This window comes from Manis javanica, chromosome 17 (genome assembly GCF_040802235.1).
Source record: "Manis javanica isolate MJ-LG chromosome 17, MJ_LKY, whole genome shotgun sequence".
Lineage (NCBI taxonomy): Eukaryota > Metazoa > Chordata > Mammalia > Pholidota > Manidae > Manis > Manis javanica.
Window position 1 is genome coordinate 24272064 of NC_133172.1, and position 20129 is coordinate 24292192.

Here is a 20129-nt window from a genome sequence, read left to right on the forward strand (position 1 = left end):
CAAGGTAGTTTTATGTGCAGCCAGGATTGAGCAGCAGGTGGGGGGGACTGACTAAAATCGGGCAGTCTGGGAAGGCCTCTCAGAGAAGGTGGCATTTACTTGGCTCCCCCTTCCATAGGAGCTAAAAGGAGCTGGACATTGAACAGGAAAGACTCCGCGTGGGGATGGAGTAGGGTGACCAGCTGCCTTTGTTTGCCCGGGACTGTGCTAACACCTAAGCAGCCTCCGGCAAACCTACCCGGAGCTACAGGACAGGAGGGGGCTTATGAGGTAGACGGCGGCCGAAGGGAGCCAGGCCATGCAGGCCTCAGAGTTTGATTCTATGTGCAGGGTACTGGGAGAAACCCTTGTCTCCCCTTGGGCTTCAGGGAGCAGCTGAGCCTGTGGGTCTGAGAGAAAAGAACCTGCAGGGGATGCCTCTGTCATCTGAGCTGCCTGACTTCTGGGGGCCCATTAGCCCTCTGTCTTCATTATTTAGGGCCACAGCTTACCTTTTCCTCAACACAGCCAGAATGGGGCTGCCACCATAAATGCTCCTGGAATGGGGCCCAGGTGGCTGGAGTGGCCTCCTCCGAGAAGCATCAGCCTCTGTGAATGGACGGTAACTATCATTTACATTAATTAGGCAGCCGGATAATAGGGTGTTCAATAGTTATTGCAGTCTTTAAATCTGCAGCAAATGCTGCCAGGAGCCAGGAGCTGGCAGGAGTTCCTGCCTTGCAAAAAACAGACCTGTCTTCACCCTGGCAGGCAATGGGGCTTTAAATTCAGGGGGAAAGGGAGTCTGCCTCAAGTTCTGGTACGAGGAGAAGGGCCTAGTTTCATGATCCACTTTCAACCATGTGATCCTGGGTAAAATAATCTGTATCCTAGGCCAGCACACAGGTGCCAATGCCAACTTCTTGGAGATATTCCAAAGTCCCACCAAGAATATGGCCATAAAGGGGACAGTCTTGATAAGGGACAGGTCCCATGTGTTTGGGAGATGAGATCATATACACTGCTGGAACTCTGAGTTTTCAGGTGATGCTTTGTTCATGACACTATTTTACAAGTGAGAACACTGAAGCTCCGGGGTGGGGGGGTGGCCTGCCTAAGGCCACAGAGCCAAGCCAGGTAAGGACATCCCGGGGATGTGCCCACACCAGTCCCCATCCCTTGCCCAACTTTGCCGTCTTCCTCCTCATTTCTGGCTGCCTCATTCCTTCCTCCCCACCTGCCCCTCTGGCCCCCTGCCTGCTCTTCTTTTCCTGGGGATGACCTCAGCTGTCACCTGACACTTCCTTGTATGGCTGGCCTTGCTCCCAGCCCCTCCACTTACTGCCTGGAAGGCTGGGCCCACCTCTGCACAGCCAGCCAGACTCCAGCCTTACAGTCACTTGACTGTGAGTGGAGGCTCAGACTTGGGGGTGCTGTGAGCCCATCGTCTTATGCATGGAGTGTTGTATGCACCCCTAAAACCCATTTCTGTACATCCCCGCTGCTGACATCCTGATCCAGGCCTTGGATATTCGTCACAGGCCGCGGCCTCATTGCTGGCCTCCCAGCCCTGCTCTGGCCCCTCTGGTTCATCCTGCCTCACTGCCATGCTGGCTTCCCATGGCCCTGCCAGGGCCTGAAGCCTCCAGCTGCAGGTTGGGGATCTGCTCCCCAGGCCCCACTTCCTGCGTCCAGTTCCTCAGCAGGAGCTCTCTTTGCCTGCCTGCCTCTGGCTCAGCCGTCTGGCCTCAACAAGGTTGGGTCCCAAGGGAAGGCTGCTCCACCACCAGAACTGCCAGGTACCCCTGACATGTCCCTCTTTCCCTCCCCGACACCCTCCTGCAGTCCTCAAGGTCCCCATCTCCACTGCTCACTGTCTTACCTACTAGATGGGGAGCCTCACGTGGGCGGGGACCAGGCGGTCTGTGGCAATCACACTGGAGTGACAGTATTGCTGACCGCATAGGCCCTGGACTTCCAGGGCAGAGGAAGAGCCAATATTCTGAGAGGTGTTCAAATTGTGAATTCAGTAACATGTTGAATTTCTTAGGACTTTGGTTTCCTTGCTTTAAATCCTTGACTCTAAGGCAAGAGCTGTTAGGGCGACTGGCACTAACATTAAAAAATAAGATTGCAGGGGAGCTACTTAACTTGCAAATACTTATGAAGCACCCAGGTAACAGACTTAAAAGTTCTTTTACAACTGAACACTTTTAATAATACATAAAGTATAACATATAAAAATATATGTATACAGAAAGAGCACAAATCCTAAGTGTACAGTCCTAGAACTATCAGCAAGCAAAGGCTACTGTGTCCCCCAGCCCCCAGCCTGTAAGTCACACCTTCCATGGACTAGGTGCCACAGGCAGCCCTTGAGGCTCAAGTCACGTGGTCAGAAGGGCCTGGCAGAGACAGGCACTCCTTTCTCTGAGGTCCTGCTCACAGGGCTGGACCTCATTTCCTCCTCTCCTGAACAGCCATTGCCTTGTGTTTAGCACAGTGTGCAGGGGAATGTTGAACAGGCAGGAACTCCAGCTTGGTGTAATGTCGATGGTGTGAGTACTCTCACCACAGCCACTCTGAAGCTGCTGATGAGAGTGGTGATCAGGAAGAGATGCACATGCTGGCTCTCCTGGGCCAGTGCCAGCCCCTCCGGCATGCCACTAGTTTAGGACCTGTGTTATTATGAACAGGGTAATAGTCACATGCTTTGTGGGGTGACCAAGGGCAACCAGGAATGCTTTCCACCTCCCACCCTGCAAGGCACATACCCTGAACGGAAGGAGGGCAGGGCCATTGGCAGCTCCATCAGCGACGCTGTTTCTCTCCTGCCACTCTGTGGCAGAGGGCAGAGTTTAACTTGTGTGGATTAAGTGAACCTACCATAAACACACACTTCCTTTATTCACATCCTCTGTGGTTGAAAATGAAGGTCAAGAGTAAGTTGGGCCTTGAACTTGGGTGTCCTGACTGAATGCCAGTCTCCTTTAGCTCAGCCTCTCCAAGCCACACCTGCCCTCACCTGCACCCTGGTGTACCACAGGCCAAGTGGAGAGGGCAGAAAGCAGCAGCCACACACACCATGCGTCAAAGCTGTGTGTGACACAAGGAGTGTGAGCTCCTCTGGCTAGTGGCCAGGAGGGGCAGAGTCCAGTGACACTGCGGCACCTGGGGCTGCTGTCTGTCTGCAAGCATGGGATGCAGTGACCCTCTGCTGAGGACAAGCTATGTCTGTGCCAGATGGCGGTGACTGACAGGCATTAGGGTTATTAGCTGCACCAACCCATACCCATCACTAGGGCCACACCCTTGGCTCATTCTGGGTTTTCTTGTGTTGAGACAACAAATATCTAACTGACCACTTATTACATGCAAGGCAGTGTTTTAGGTTGCACTGAGGTTACAGTGGTGAACAAGACAGAAGAAGTCCTGACATTCAAGGAGCTTATCTTTTAGTGGAAGAAAATGACAATTGATAAGCAGATGAGCTGAGAAACAGAGGTTCTGGGGTGGGGACTGCTGAGCTAGGACTGGGGAAGCCTCTCTGAGAGCTGAATGCAGAGGCAGGGGCGGCCTAGTGGCTGCAGGTCCAGGGGAAGAGTCCGAAGCAGAAGGAGGGGCAGCTGCCAACACCGAGCCGAACAGAGGCATGTGGAGAAGGCATACAGGGCAGGACACACCAGGAAGGTGGGCCCAGACAACGTCTGAAAGGCAGGTCTCAGGAGGCCCTTGAAAACCTGGTCAGGAGCTGGCTGTAATTCTAAGGGTACTGGGAAGTCACATCCGAGTTTTGAGCATAAGAGCGTCAGTCTGAATCATGCTTCATAAAGGTCACCCCAGCTATGGTGCAGCCACATGTGGAGGCAGGGAGGCCACTGAGGGGCTGTGGCTGTGGCTAAGATGATGGGTGGGTAGACAAGAGCTGGAGCAGGTAGTGGGGAGGGATGGAAGGAGAGCACCAGGGCTTAATGAGAAACTGGATGGGGGGGCATGAACCCAAGGGATGAATCAAGGATGATTCCCAGGTTTCCAGCTTAAGTAACTGGAGAGACATGAGGCCGTTTGCTGAGGTGGGAGTGGAGGGGAGTGGGTTTGTGGAGGAAAGTCAGTAGTTCCGTGTGTGGCCATATCAGGTCGGGATGCCAGCGGGTATCCATGTGGAGCATTCAGTGTGAAGTTGTTTTCATTCACTCAACAGATATTCACTGAGCACCCATTACACATCAGGTCGTGCTTCTAGATCACTGGGGATACAACAGCGATCAAAACAAAGCTGTTGTCCTCCAGCGGCTCCCATTTGGACTGGGGAGAGACAGTGAAGCTACAGATCCGGGACTGGGGTTGGAGGGAAGTGAGGCTGCCAATATGATCTTGAGACTCTTGAGTGTGTTTGAAGTTGGGATGAACCCATGTAGGGAGTAAATGTGGTGGAGAGTCCAAAATGGAGCTCAGGGGCTTTCCAACACTTAGAAGTTTGGAAGAGGAGGAGGAGCCATGAAAGGACACTGAGAAGGAGCCGTCAGGGAAGCAGGAGAAAAGTTAGGGAGTATGGAGATATGGAAGCGTTTCAAGAGGGACATGCCAAATGCTGGTGAGAGGCCAAATAAGGTAGAGAATTGACCACTGACTTTGGAAAATGTAGTTCTTTGAGCAAGAGCTATTCAGTGGAGTGGTGGGGCAAAAGCAATGTAAAGCAATTCTCTTTAGTGAGAATCTCTGTGTGTGGTCCTATTTCCTTCTCCATCTTCCACTTTCATCTCCTCATCCAGGAGCTCAGTAAAGGACCAGACCAGCAAACCTCTGTGAAAGGTATATGAAGGGGCCAGTCTGTGCTCCTGAGAGCTGCCTCCTATGGCTGGGGAGTAGTGTCTTCTTCAGGCAAAGCTGACCAGGATGCAGAATGGTTGACTCCTGTGTGGGGCGCTGCCATTCTGGACCTCTGCTGGGCACACCAGCTCTGGCACTCCTCTGCGCTGCCCATCTCTGTGTATCTGTCTACTTAGCAATGCTCGTCCTTCACAGCTCAGGAAAAATTACCAAGAATGTTATTGACTCTAATTTTAATTTGTCTAGCACTCTTGTTAATGATGTCTATTTAAGACATCCATTAAGGGCCCATGAGGTTAATTAAATGGACAATTCCAATACAGTTCTATTAGAACCCCCTCTATTAAATTAATATTATAGACATTTAACAGATGTCTTAATTAGTCATTATAGCTAAGAAATTAAAACTAAATTAGAACTAAAGCCATTGTCCAGAAAGAAAGCTTTTTACCATAATTTATGGTTTTTTTTTTCATGTTTACTTCTCAGAACCTAAGAGATCAGTCATCTGACAATCTTTTCCAGCATCCAGCAAACACCATTCCAAGAGCCCCAAATCCTACATCACAGTCCAGATGTCAGAGCTGGAAAAGACTTCAGATACCACCTGGAGTCACTGATCCTCAAACATCAGTGACTAGAGGAGACACCTGGGGTCTTGGAGAAACATGAAGCCCTCTGGGGCCCCCATCCCAGGGGTCTGATTGCAGCTCAGGATCTGGCTACTTTTAACATGCATCCTACTGATTCTGCTGCAGGAAGTTCCAGGCTCCCACTGCAGGAAATCCTGATCTAGTCTCATGGCCCTACTTCACAGATGGTGACACTGAGGCCTCTAAACACTTCAGAACTTGGCAAATGGGTCAGCAGAATTCTCTCCTGCCCCATGCATTAGAAATTCTCTGGCAGCTGCCCTCAGCTCTCCCCCCCACTAAGTTGGGACTGGCAGCCATAACCCTGGGGCACCTTCTCACCATTCCTTCTGTAGGCCCTCAGCCCCATGGCCAGGTGATTTTCTGGGTCCTCCATGACTTCTGCAGGCCCTTGCCCTGAACCTTGTAGTGACTAAACCTCAGGGTGATCATGCTCTTCACATCCCACAGCTGCCTGAATCCAGAGCTCCCTCCACCAGGGAGCCTTCTGTGCTCACCTCTGTGTACCATTCCTGGCCAAGGGAGGAAATTCAGCTCTTTGCAGAAATGAAAGGGAACCTGGCACCCCTAGAACTCCTGGTAACAGAGGGAGCAGCTGAACCAAAGTTCCTGTGTGAGCAACTCATGGAATCCAGTGGTGAAGGGAGCTCAGGGTCCAACAGCTGGGCTGGCTGAACTGGCTAATGGCCCAAGTGCTCTGTATAGGGGTGTGGGAAGGCCAGGCCAGTGTGAGGACAGGCACCAGGCTGGGTATAGGCACCTTTCCAGGGGTGCACAACCAGTCTGCCCTGGTTGGGTCAGCTCCATGGCTGTTATGGACTAAATTATGTCCCCCTACCCACCATCCCAATTACTGTTTCACACACCCAACTTTCAATGTGACTGTGTTTAGAGATAGGGCCTTCGTGGAGGTAATTTAAAGTTAAATGAAGTCATAAAGGTGGGGCCCCAATGCCACAGGACTGGTGTCCTTACAAAGAAGACAGCCTCTACAATGGTGAGAAAATAAATTCCTGTGATCTGAACTTCCCGTCTGCAGCGTTAGCCTGAGCTAATGTGGTGGCCATGCCGCCCCTCAGTTTCCCTCCAGCTGCCTTGTCCTTTTCTTCCCCTGGTGGCTCTGGTCTGTCTTCCATAGGCCCTGCGCTGTGGCTGTGTCCTCTACAGGGCTGGCCCTGGGAAATGTCAAGGGACCCAGGGCCTGCTCGCTCTTTGGGAAATAGTGGGTCACTGGACTGATGTCTGCTGGCCCCGCAGGCTCCTGAGTCCTGTCCTGAGGTGCTGGAACACTCGGCTGCCCCACAGGACTCTCTGAGCACAGGTTTCTCCAGTGCCCAAGAAAGTCATGTCTCTCAAGTCAACACACCCGAAGTCCCCTGGAGTGCTGCTCCCTAGGCAGTGGAGGTGGGGGGAGACTGCCTCAAAGTGCCACACTGCCCTCCCTGGCAAGTCCTGTACCACAGCTGTGGGGACGTGGCAGCCCCGCTCTATCCCTGGGGCCTCAGGCCAAGTTCTGTGCAGCAGTTAGCGTAGCTTCATCACGACTTCACTTGGAGCCAGGGCCTGCCTGGCCTGGGCTCTCCTCACCCTCTTCCCTGCTTGGAGGTGGGGGGAGACTGCCTCAAAGTGCCACACTGCCCTCCCTGGCAAGTCCTGTACCACAGCTGTGGGGACGTGGCAGCCCCGCTCTATCCCTGGGGCCTCAGGCCAAGTTCTGTGCAGCAGTTAGCATAGCTTCATCACGACTTCACTTGGAGCCAGGGCCTGCCTGGCCTGGGCTCTCCTCACCCTCTTCCCTGCCTTGGAGGATGGCATGGTCCTTGGGGGCAAGACCCAGGGGCCCCTGGGGACAACAGGGTGTCCAGAAACAGGCATGCAAGGCAGCAGCTTGGTGGAAGGTGAGTGTTCTTGCAAGTCTCCTTGGGGAGTGTGATATTATGAATCATAAGAAATACCTTATTTGGTCGTTCATATGACCAACTATGTATTTCCCAGGTATATTTGGTCTTTATCCACAGTTCCCGAAAATACTGCAGTCTTAAAGGTGAAATGAGTATTTGTCATATTAGTGAGAGACTTTTGGACCCCACCCAGGGGCAGGGGCTGGAGGCAGAACCAGCCAATGGCCAATAGCATAGTCAATCATGACGATGCAACGAAGCCTGAGCTGAGCTTACTGCTCCCTGCTCCCTGGTATCCTGCTTCTCCATCAGAGAGCTTCTCTGCTCAGGGAATCAGAATGCTCCTCTGTATCACAGAGCCAGGCCTGAAGCTCCATGAGGACAGAGGCTCCTTTATTTGGGGCCTTGCCCTGTGTCTCTCTTCATCTGGCTGTTACCTTGTATCCTGTATGGTGTCCTTTATTAAACTGGTAAACCTAAGTGTTTTCCTGAGTTCTGTGAGCCGCTCTAGCAAATTAATTGAACCCAGCAGGGAGGTTGTGGGTACCTCCGATCTGTAGCTGGTAGGTCAGCACAGGGAACTGCCTGGGGCTTGAAACCTGTGTCTGGAGTGGGGGTGGTGGGCCGTCCTGTAGGACAGAGTCCTTAACCTGGGGAATCTGGTGCTGTCTCCGGGCAGATAGTCAGAATTCAGTTCTCGGATACTCTGCTGGTGTTTGAATTGCTTGGTGTAAGTTGTGTGGGAACACCCCCTCCCACATACACACATTGGAATAGGGTCCAGGAACCTGAAGGGAGTTATACTACTATTACTGCTGTGTATAATATTGTTGTTATAAATGTATGTAGGAAAAGCACACACCCTATCAGAGAGACAGAGAGAAGTGTACAAATTAGATTGCCATTCACACAGAAACTTGAGTCTGTGCCAAATGAAAAACAGATTTTACATAGCAAGTGGTACCAACAACTTTCCTGGAAAGCAACTGTATATGTACACGTTGGCCGCCTTTACATTGCAGAGGGGTGCCGACAGCAGTGTGGTTTAGGAAGTCACAGCACCCATGCTGTTACCAATGTGGCTTTCAGATGGTTAGAAGAATAGAAGCCATTTTACACCAAAGACAGCAATTTCCTCACTGGCAACCCAGGCAATAAAGGGGCCACATTATATACCTCAGAACAGTGTCTTCTCATCCTTGTGGGCACCCTGTAGTCAAAAGCACAGACTATGGGGTTCCAATCACAGCTCTACCCCTTGGGTGCTGAAGCCCTGAGCAAGTGAGCACGTTGAGTCCAAGTCTCCTGGTGGCTAAAGTGTCACAGAACAGGGCTCAGTCACTGGGCCAGGATGTCCTGGCCGAGGCAGTGCTGGAACTAGAGCGCTGCACTGCAGGCAGCGATGGCTTGACGGGAGAGCACCCAAGCTGACGCAGAGCCCTGCTCTGGAGCAGCAGACACTGCACACGGGTGGTGGGTGTCCTCGCCCCTTGGGTGTACTTTGAGCCAAGGGGAGGCAGTGGCAGAGCTAGGCCTCCCTGCTCTCCTGTGAAGTCCTATTCACCCTGCTCTTTCCCACCATGGTGTTCCTCTTTCAGCGTGGAGTCCGAGTGGAAAACACAGAAAGCAAAGCCTCAGCATTGCTGCTTCTCCTGATGTGAAAGAAAAAGCACATGAATCTGCTGCCAGTTTGTTGCCGGGAACGCTTCTGCCCTCACCTTTCTGGACAGCAAATGCTTGCTTCTCAAAGTAAATGGGCAGCGGATCCTTCTGAGCCATGTGGCTTCCTAACAGCAGACATTGGAATGCTGGTCCCTGCCCCGGGCTCACTCAGCCCCAGTCAGTATTTACAAAAGCCCTGCACAGAAGGGCCTCATCAAGTGCCTACACCTTCTGGCATGCTGCCACCCGGGAGCAGTCAGACCCAAGGGCCCAGCCTTTCAGCAGAAAAATGGGACTAAGATGTCAGCTAAGGTGCCACTGCTGGAACTGTGGCTTTGCTGGCTTAGGCCTTCAAAAGAGATGCAGTTTCATTTTCCTTTCAGTCTGCCTTCCTCTGGAGCTCAGCAGACTCCAGAGTGAGAATGCTCTGTGGGTTTAAGCTCCCTACACTGGAACACATGTCCACAGTTAGTAAGCACAACTAGCCCTGGCATTTTTGCCTTTGTGGCCCATTCTAGTTCTAATTCTGGAGTAAATGAGCCCTAAGTCACTTAGTGAAGTCAATTTACTCTTCAATTTTGTTTAAACAGCAAAGTAAACCTTAGGTCCAAGTTCACTAGCAGGTGTGCACTGAAGTAATCTGTCAAAGATGGGCTGCAGCATTAAACTTGGGAAATGCCGGGCCTGATGACAGCTGTCCCCTGAGCAAGTGAACACACAACCCAGGCATGGCCTCGGGCTCGTCTCCCCTTCCAGTCTGGCTGTACCACAGGCATCATTCCTTTACTTGGAGTCTGTTTCTGCCTACATGTGTATTTTATTAATACATAAACAACTGATTCACCATAGAACATTCAGAAAACTCAGTAAAGTATGAAAAAGAAATAAAAACCTAATAATCCCAGAAGTCAAGTCAGCCTCTTAAGCATGGTGATTTCTGCTAGCCTTTCCTCTCCACGGGCATAATACACAATAAGGATCACTTATATATACACATGGCTCTGTTCCCTGACTTCCTGACTCAGTACAGTGTGTTTCTTCCCAGATGATTTAATGTCCTTAACTCTGATTTTACCGGTTGGAAGTAGTTCATAAGCAGAACTGGCTTGACCATGTCTTCACTGAAAGGTGGGTATTCAGGGTATCTCCAGTGTGGGCAGAGTCTAAAACAACTGTGGGAGGCAGCAAGAGCTCACAGGTCAATCGTTCCCTTTGCTTTGAACTTCTTTGCAGACCGCTCACTTGACCGAAGCTGGAATTTGCTCCCATAAATGTAGGAAATAAAGCCATCAATTTCCACAGTGAACACACAGTTTAGCTTGGGGATAACTGAAAAAAAGGAAATAAATAGATGAGGAAAACAATCCTGGCAGTAAGTTTGCTTTTTGCACAGGATTATTCCTATGATGTTTGTATTAGAAAACAAGCTTAATAGAAAATGGGGAACCTACAAAGCAAACAGCACCAGGATTAAAGGGAGTTATTTTGTCATAAGGTCCATTTATTCACATTTTAAATATAACTCAACACCTAATTTCCAGGGTCAAAGGCTATGAACCAAACTCCCAGAACCAGAAACTCCCAGACAGACTAGTAGAAACAGGTCTTCCCACATGACTTCCAGATAGACTCATGGCTTTGTGCCTAGTGTGAGCGTGTTTACCACTTTCTGAAGTTTAAAATGAGAGCACATCGAGGGTAAAGGAAGTAAGCTGCAAGAAAATACAAGCTCAAAAATGAAAGGAACAAAAACCTCCAGCTATGGTTTCAAAATCTCTGGATTTGTGGGCAAGGAGTGTGGAAATGCCGACAGACTGGCTGCTCATGCTCGCCTCTGCTGAAGCAATACACTCTAGCATGTTGAGTGCATGGACTCCACTTGCTTCCCTGGAACCCAAAGGATCGCCACCATGGGCACAGATCTTGGAATTCCAGGGACAGGTGCTACCTCAGCTGTCTCCCTGTTAACTGTTTAGCTGGGAGGCAGTAGCCTTTGGGCAGGTGAAGGGTCCTAGTCCTGGAAAGAGTTAGGTGCCTGTAGGCACAGCCTATCAGCTTTCCTTCTCTCGCTTGTATCTGGCCAAGGTTACTGACTGGGTTCATGCATGCCTCGAGGAGCACTATGGGGGCAGGGGATGGTCTCTGCAGGCTTGGAATGCAGCACCAGCAGGTGAATGCATTTTGTGTTGACTTGAGACACTTAGAGCCATGAGGAAAGGGCTGACAAAGTGGCTGGGTGGGGGCTGACAGCCCACAATGCCTTCAGAGACAGCTACTTACCTTTCAGGCGGTCTTCTTTGGTGATAATCTTGAAAACATACTTTGTTTCCTGTAGAAGGATTCCTGTAACACCCACATAAGAAGGGCATTTCGATTTTGTGACTACAAAGAAAAAGGACAGTCAGAGGCTTAGGCCTCTGTCATGCTGGAGGAACAGCCACCAGGGCTGCAGGGGCCATGGGGCTCTGGTCCCATCCTTGGACAGCAGAGAAGTGAAAGGACCTAAGGGGCAGTGCAAGGTAGAAGGTCCTCAGCTGGTCAGGGGTCCAGCTGGATGAGAACCTGGGCTTCCCAATCCCTTGCCTCTGGTGTTGTAGTCCCTGGGTTACTCTGACAAGGTATCCTTTGGAGAGTCTGTGGCCACAGGGGGTCTTGGGAAGGATTCTGAAGCCAAGAAGTCACAAGTGTGTCCAGCACCACCAAGGCCTACCCTCAGGTTGCTTAGATGGGGCCAAATCTCACAGGATCTGAATGAACACCCACCCATCACGGGTGTTTCCCACGATCTCCCGAACTCAAGCCAGAATAGGATTCCACTACAGGTCATACAGCAGTGAGTGAGGTGAGCTGTCACCACAGGCAGTGGCCCCTCAACTCTCAGGACCCATGTGCCAGTGTTGTCAGGAGATTCACTGAGTACCTGCTATGTGCCTGGTACTGGCCCAACTGGTGCAAGAACAAGATAGTCCTGGGTCCTGCTCTCATAAAGCTGATGTCCTAATGGGAGGAGGGATCGTGTGTACAAACCAATTGTATTTTCTGATGGTAATAAGTGCTTTGAAGAAAATAAGATTAGGGTAATGGGAAACGGGGATCACTGTGGTGATGGTTGATGTTCAGGGGAAGTGGTATCTGAGTAAGGATCTCATAACGAGAAATCAGTCTGTGAACAAAGAGAACACTCTGCGTTGCGGAATAAGCAAATGCACCGGCTCTGAGGCCGGGCCAAGCTTGGTGTGTGTGAGAAGCAGAAACAGGCCAGAGTTTAGATCTGATGCCTGAGGAAGCCAGAGAGGCCTTTTAGAACACAGTAAGGAGGCAGAAAGGACAGGATCTAATTTTTGTTATAAAACCTTCACTCTGGCTACTTGGCTCAGGAGGAACAGCATATCTACAGGGAGAGGGCAGGCAGTTTTGGCAGTTAACCAGGGGACGTGGTGTCTTAGACACTGGACGTGTTCCTTACCCCACGGATATCCCCAGATTTGTTAGAATGTGCTGATGGATTGGAAGTGGGGACACAGGAAAGAAATGTGCATACCTCTTAGGTGTTCGGCCTGAAGAACCAGGATAAATAGTGGGGAAAACAGGGGAGGTCTGCCTTGAGAAGAGGACCAGAGCTCCGCTTTGGATATATAAAGTTGGCAACACCTACTAGACATCCAGGCGGCTGTGTCCAGTGGACAGTTGGATGAATGAAGGGGTTCAGAGGAAAGGTCTGCACTGGAGACAGCAACTTGGGAGCTTTAAGTCCACAGGTGACACTTAAACCATGGGACTGAATGAAAGGGACTTTCTGTTCAAGATCCCAGGTTGTGGGCAAGTTCCAGTAGCGGCTGTGCCCCTTGGGATACCAGGCCTGTGTGGAGAAGGTACACAACCAGCAAGTGGCCAGAATTGGCTAAGACAGCTAGTCATCTCCCACCCTCAGTGCCGGTGATCTGGGGATATCCATGGGGTCAGGTACACATGTGATGCAGTAACATAGAGCTGCACCACCACTGAGTGACAGCTTGAGTATCTAGATGACCATGGGCTCTTAGGCAAATTACCTGAAACAATAGCACCATGAAGATCTGCCTTTAGCAGCTTGGCCTGAATCATCTGTGGCTGCCTATAAGGTAGACAGATAGCCTTAATGTAAACCATGATAAAGAGTTCTGAGAGCAGCAAACAGGTCTGCAAACTTCTGCAGCCAGGCAGTACAGATAGCTGGCTCCAAAGGCTGCATTTACAAGGATCGTTTAAGATGTGGGTTCTGCCCCAAAGGGCAACACTTCAGAAATGCAACTCACGTGTCTGGCTTGAGACCATTGCACAGGTCCCGGATGTACTGTTTCCAGAGTTCATGTAGAGGGAGAAAAAGACTGTATCTGTGGCAAAGTCAGAAAGAGATAAAAAGTTATGTGACATGAGCTTGAGGTTATAACATCCAAGGGGCACAGAGCTATGACCTGGGGTCACTGGGAACTAGGTGCACGTCCTAGTTCAACTGCGGGTATCCTGACTGAAATCTGTACCTTCACCTATCGAACTGCAGTTTCCTCACTGGTAGGACCCTCTCAAGGCTAAGTTTCTGCTGATGAGAAGAGGAAGGTGTGGTTTTCCTTTGTCTCTTCATCCTCCCTGCTGGCTTGATGCAGCCACCACACCTGGAGCTCAGGCAGGTATCTCAGGCCATGAGACACTACCTGAAGATGGCGGGGCAGCAAGGAGGCACTGAAGGATGCGCTGCCTGGGTCTCTGGGGGCTGTGGAACTGCTCACCACAGCAGCCAAGGATGGTGTTCACCTGAACTTGTTTTCATGAGAGAGAAATAAACTTCTGTCTTGTTCTAGCCACTGTTTATTGAGGTTTTCTGTTATAGGAAGCTACACCTGGTAGGCCATCAGTGAACAGGAGTTGCTGGTTATCATGCAAGTCCCTGTTTAAGGTAACAGGTCTGTCTGGAAGGTGAATGAGCAAATGGTGGGGCAATGAGAGGGAGCAGGTGAGGGGACCCGAAAGCTTTCCTCTGGGGCATTAGCACTGGTCCTGGTGCATTGTGGAGAATTCATTTACAGGAAACTTTTGGCTAGAAAGATGAGAACCTCAAGGTCACATCCAAAGTGGGGTCTATAAGGAGGGGGCACCAGTAAGGCAAACCTGGGGCGGCAGTGGCCCTTCTTCCACCCGAAGTCCAGCTGATTCTGTAAGGGGGTCATGGACAAAGTGACAGACTTGATTTGTCTTTGTGGGATGTGGGAGGCTATCTGGCTGAAGAACCTGAGGCGTAAGTCTAGGAACAGTCCTAAGACATGCCAATGCAGACCATGAGCAAGAAGGGATGGAGTGCTGGCTGCAGGGAGGAGTACGTCATCCCACACAGATGATGAGTCCCTTTCAGAAATTTCCAAAACATGTAGGCAGCAGGTTCTTTGGCAATAAAACCCCAGTGGGTGATTCCATCTAGTGCTATTAAAAGTTACAAAGAGATGTATATTAAGAAATTTCAGTTCCCATTTTTCTCTTGAAGAAAGCTGAAAGACAAACAGCCTGTTGCTAAGGGCAACCGATTCACTTACGGCACAGGTCTCAGTTATGGCAAGGACAGAAGCCAAACAGTTCAGTCTCACTCACTACTGCTAAAAGCCAAAGCCAAACCCAGGCTGAATTGGTAAAGGAAGGCTGCCCCCTTGTGGAAAACCGGGAGAGGCTTTCTTGGCCAGAGGGGAGCAGGGGCTTCTCAGCGCACCACTCGTCTTCCCAAGCCCACACCCAGACCAGGAAGATCAAGCTGCCCGGGGTAGGAAGGCAAGAAGGGCTTGGCATACCTCTGCTGCTCTGGTTTAATGTCAAAGAGTCGCAGTTCCCTTCTCTGCCTGGCAGAGAGGCCTTTGGATTTCTTTTTCTTTTCTTTTCGCTTCCGGCGAGTGAAGTACTCCAGAATAACAGCCTTGCGTTGCAGCTGGTCCTCACGTGCTTGCTGGCTCATGTGAGGCAGGCTGCGTTTCAGGAATGCTGTCACAAAGGCTTCAGCCCGCTGGGCTCCTGGGTGCTGTGTGGAAGTAAGGTGGCAAAATGCCCACTACCCTGTTCACGGCAGCCGGGGACCCGTGGCCCTCTGACACGCCACTCTAACAGTAGGTGGGCTGCCTCTGGTGACCCACCTACACCCACTGTCATTCACGCAGCCTCTCCTGTGCCAAGTGTTCACTACCAAGAGCTTTCCAGATACAAAAGTCACATTCAAGTACCAATTTGTGACTGCCACATAAAACAACCATGTCAAACTCTGACTTCCTACCCTGCTTCTTTGAGGTGAGGTTTATCTCTAATGAAGATTAAAAAAAAATTATATTTGGAAAAGACTTCTATGATCCTTGACAGGGAGGAAAGCTTGAGAAATTTATGACAATAATATATAATAATCATGACCAGATGAAAGCAAGCTCAGAGTCAAGTTATGGCCTTTAAGGAAATGATCCTAACACTAGGGAAAATGGCATAACTAGCTGTTCCTGGGTGGGCCAAACCTCAGGAGGTAGGAATTTTGGCTCATATGTCAAATCTCTACCTGGGTTTGCAGTCTTGTGGCTACCCTCTAAGACTGCTCCCACATCACTTGGTGAAAGGAATGGTCAGTCCAGCTCAGCCCCCCATGCTCACTCTCTCCCACAATGAGCAAAGCGTCATGTGATATAACTGAGCACAGGCTCTTAGAGAGGACTTTTGTGTAAAATAACTGTCATGATTGTTTGTAATTCTTGAAAGAACTCCAAGCATCACTGCCTCTCAAATTGGAGTTCTACCAGCCTATTCCTCATTCAGGCACCTCTGCCCTTATCTGCCAGACCCGGGAACACTGTCCACTAAGATCCTGCCTCTTGGCTGGGCCATTTCCTGGACACTTGCTGCACTAACCAGGCTGCAAACACCCAAGGCTAATGTGTCAAAAGTAGTCAAATTTTCCCTTCATGGTGGGGAAGTGGGGATGGAGAGGTGGGGAATGATGCTATGATACATATAACCTTCAAGGTAGCACATAGTAAGGATGGCAGTCAACTTCAGCTTTGTACCTTTATATGCTAACTAAAAACATATTATCATCATTATTATTACTGTAAGAGGATACTTATTTGAGTATTTTAAATACTAAAGTGGTCCCTTTTTCAAGAAGAAGACAAATAAAGGTATATCAGTCTTTCAAAATCTTGATTTCAAGGTATCTCCCTCATTATGAGTCACCAGTGGAGCATACGCCATACTGTCAGAGCATGTTTGCAGCACCCATATAATCCATTAATTCTACTTATGAAATGTGACTTGCCTGCCCTCTTCAGGAGTGAAGGGGGTACAGTGACAAGGTCAAATGATTGTGCTCACCAGGGCAGGTCCTGTACACCATGGGGGATGACACAAGAACAAGAAGCCCCAGTTAACCAAACTTGACTTTGGCACAACGGAAAAGGAGGCCAGCATATGGAAACAGGCCATCGCAATAAGAAACCTTGACTGAGCCTAACATGTCTACGGGAGAGTTGAGGAGTAAGCCATGGGAAAGCACATCCAGAATAGCAGTAAGCCTTAGAAGCCACAGAGCCATCTTTGTCATCGCCTCTGTTGCCTCCAGACTTGTGGCCAAGCACTGTACCTGAATATCAAACTCTTTCGCCTCTTTCTGAGAAAGAGCATGGTAGACCACACCTGGGGGATTAAACAAAAGAAAACAAACATGAAATGATCAGTTCTTGTTGGGTATGGCTATGAGATCCAAGACTTTTCTACCGTGAAAATAACTATGCTTATTCAGAGATAGGAGAAGATGAGGGTGGTACAAAGAGCAGAATTTCAAAGCTTTCTTGGATGCTTATTTTACCCTTCTGCCACATCCTTCCTAGCAGTTCCATGGGGGTACTTTGAAACAGTGCTTCTAAAATGTTTATGTGTGTAAGATTCTCTGGATCTTATTAAAATGTGGATGCTTGGGCACCACTCCCAGATCCCACATTTTTAACAAGGTCTTATATGCTATTGCAGTCAGCAGACCACACTTGGGGTTGAACTGACGTAAGGAACTTGAGCAGTTACTCTACAAATATAATGAAGGTATTCATTTAAAAGGCTATGTTATAGAGCTTTTCAGGATGCAGCCGGTTGGAAATATTATATTTTGTGACTGTAGATGTTTAAAAAAGATTTTTCAAATTTTAATATCTATGACATTGGGATATAGCATACAATAGATAGTGTCACAGGAGTTTTCAACCTCTAAAAACTTCCATACTCCTGTTTCTTACTTAATTGTCTGAATAACAAAGCCAGAGCATTGCAGTGGAGTATGAATGTGAGTGGAGTGAGAATGAGACAAGGCCTGGATAAAGGGCCAAAAGACTACAAAACATGGCTTATACTACACTCAATAAATTCCATTCCAGCTCCCTTGTGCTTCCTTGAATACCTCTAAACAAGCAAACCAAAGTGGGTACAATTTTTATAAACAGTGTGATTCTCCCTCAAATGAGAGAGGGATTAAAACCTGTTTGCAGAGAGTAACTGCATGGCCTGGAACCTCAGAAATGACTTTGCTTTACTTGTCACAAGTGCCTAGCATTAGACTTGAAGTCTTTACTGTAACAATATACATCTAATGGTCATTGAGCTCTTATTACTTGCCATGCACTTGATTCAAAGTCACACATTTTATCTCATTATAATTTCTGAGCAGTCCGTTAGTTATTATTCCTACTAAGCACATGAGAATATTGAAGCTTAGATATGCTGAGACGGTTAACTTGATCACATAGGCAGGGAGTGGTGAGGTGGTACTCAAAATCCTGATCCCAAGTCCAGTTTTAACGGTGGCTTCACTCCCCTGCCTATAACTGCCCTGGGCTTGCTCCCCTCCTTGGCACAGCTCTCCTCTGCTCAACTCCCAAAGCCTTGCGTTGGCGGCATCATTCCCGTTCCCAGCGCTTTACACCAGACAAGGGTTGTTCACAGAAGAGCAGGCTGGGCAGGCACCATTATCATTACCTTTCAGAAGCGGAAACCAGGTCACAGAGAGGAGCAGGGCCTTGGCCACTGTCACGCAGGTAGGTAGTGGCCAAGTCGGGCCAAGGCCTTGGGCCCTCCTCTAGCACCACACAACACTGAGTAGTCCCCCCGAGAATGCCTGCCTCTAGCTCTGACTTCATTCATCCCTAGTTCAGAGGCTGAAGCAGGCCAACCAGGGCTCTGGGCCTCGGCTCTACTTTTGTAAGGTGGGACAATTCCCATGGCAGTTCTGTTTGGACTCCGTAGCGACCCTTTTCACCCACAGCACCAGGTCCCCGACGCTTTACAGCACCCCGCTCTCCAGTTTCGGGGCCCTCAACCCCGCTTACTCTTCATTCTCGCGCCGCTTCCGATGCGCTCTGATGACGTCTCCTTCAGGCGTCGCTCACTCTTTACTTCTCTCCACTTCAGCAGGCCTCAACCACCACAGGTTCTCCCGTCAAAGTTCGCGGCGGTAAGCTTGTGGCGGAACTTGCGGCCAAGTCACCCTCGACTCAGCTGGGGTCACAGGCGCTGGGAGCTCGTAAGCGGCGCCAGCCGTGACGTCACCGACGCGCGCCGACCTAGTGTGGCGCCTGCACCACGCGGCCGGCTCTGCCGCTAGGATAGGCACTACTGGACCTGAGGGTGTCAGTGCTTAGTAGGGCGTTTTCAGCTTGCGTGTTTTGTGTGCGAGGGAGGGCCTGAAGCAGCCTGCTTCTGTGGTCTGGGCGTGTGGAATGCTTGTGAAGGCTTGGAATGGAGTGAGGCAAGCCAACCTGAAGAGGACACGGGGAATGTTGAGGACATGGGGAGGGCAGAAGTGGGACGGGGTTGTTGGTGATGGTGGGAGTGAGGTCTGTGGGGCCCCTGATCGGTGTTTTCTACAGATTAGCCAAGGCTTTGAATTTGGGATAGGAGGCTCAGGTTCCACGTTTGTCTCTGCTGCTAACTAGCTTTGTGGTCTGGCTTGAGGCACCTCCCATCTCTGGGCCTCACTTTTCCCATCTGCCCTGAGTGGAGTTGGACTTATGGTCTCTCAAAGTTTTCTTGAGACCCGGAGTATTAATTTTTGTTCCATAAGATAAAAGTCAAGGAATTGATTCTCATTGCTTTCGGGAATGGCCCAAGAAATGTCGCTGGAAGGCCTGGTGCAGACTGCTCAGAAGTGATCCAGTGCCCGGCAGAACGGTGCAGCCTTAACGCTGAGTGCTGGGCTGGGTGCTGTTGGAGAGCGAACATCAATATTGTCCCTGTACTCTTAAGTCAGTGTTTATCAATTTGCAATACAGTATAAACTTTTAAAGGAAAAAATTTCTCGGGGATCCACAGATCCTAGTTTGAGAAACGTTGGGTTGCATTTCTCTGGGTGGTGACCTTGTGCCATTTTGAACTTAAACATAAGACTGCAGGCCCTGAAACTGAGGGCTGTAATGTTGCATGTCCTGGTGATCTGACCTATTTAATTTATATGTATATTACCATCAGAAGGCAAACATATTTAAACCAAAATGTGTTTGCAGATGACTGAGAATAGGAGAGTCTATGGAACTAAGTTTGAGAAACTGCTCTTGGGAATCCATACTGCCTAAACTACTAAATGTGAATTTTAAAATAGCAGCAGACAATTACAAGACCGTAAGGGCCAATTTCAGTGCTATAGACTCAAGGGGGTCCTTTCGAGCTGGACCTTTATGGTTAAGGAGGTAAGTGAGAAGGCATACCTCAGAGCTTCTTCTCTAGGATTGTTAGGACTCTTTAATTCCCAGTTGATCCCTTCTTGAGTAGCCAAGGCAGCCCTGGAGCACGGTTAGTCTTCCCTAGAATTCCATGATTGTGGTGGGGTGGGCACTCCCAGAGCTGCAGTTAAGTCCATGGTTACTTGGTCACTAAATCTTTTTTAAACAGTGAATGAACCACTTTAATATCCTCAGGAAATAATTGTCTATGTATGCAGAGAAGTATCTGTTATAGGTATTGGCATTCTTGTGATTTTTGTTTATAAGAGCAAATATTTGGAAACAACTCCGTATTTGACAATAGTGGATTAAGTAAGTGAAATATGTGCTAATTAATTAGTTTAGTTAAA

The 20129-nt window shown here is 49.5% G+C and overlaps 1 protein-coding gene across 3 annotated transcripts; it reads right to left on the reverse strand.

The window, feature by feature from the left end:
- Positions 1 to 9818: 9818 nt before the first annotated feature.
- Positions 9819 to 18630, reverse strand: POP4 (POP4 homolog, ribonuclease P/MRP subunit). 3 transcript variants are annotated; one of them, XM_017642585.3, is made up of 7 exons: positions 18391 to 18630; positions 16659 to 16711; positions 14839 to 15062; positions 13321 to 13398; positions 13078 to 13139; positions 11306 to 11368; positions 9819 to 10354 (listed from the first exon to the last, which is right to left on the reverse strand). In XM_017642585.3, exons 1-7 carry the CDS (start codon positions 18395 to 18397, stop codon positions 10218 to 10220), a joined length of 624 nt encoding a protein of 207 aa, XP_017498074.1. In that variant the 5' UTR covers positions 18398 to 18630; the 3' UTR covers positions 9819 to 10217. The 3 variants fall into 3 exon arrangements, with proteins under 3 accessions (XP_017498074.1, XP_017498073.1, XP_017498075.1); XM_017642584.3 differs by having other exon boundaries at positions 11306 to 11407; positions 18391 to 18616; XM_017642586.3 differs by lacking the exon at positions 16659 to 16711 and having other exon boundaries at positions 11306 to 11407; positions 18391 to 18622.
- Between the last annotated feature and the right edge of the window lie 1499 nt (positions 18631 to 20129).

Excerpts from the sequence above, each read along its gene's own strand:
- POP4 (XM_017642584.3), bottom strand. Across the intron at positions 13,399-14,838 it reads ATTAAACCAGAGCAGCAGAG|ATACAGTCTTTTTCTCCCTC; the intron begins GTATGCCAAGCC and ends ACTTTGCCACAG. Across the intron at positions 13,140-13,320 it reads AATGGTCTCAAGCCAGACAC|GCAGCCACAGATGATTCAGG; the intron begins GTGAGTTGCATT and ends TCTACCTTATAG.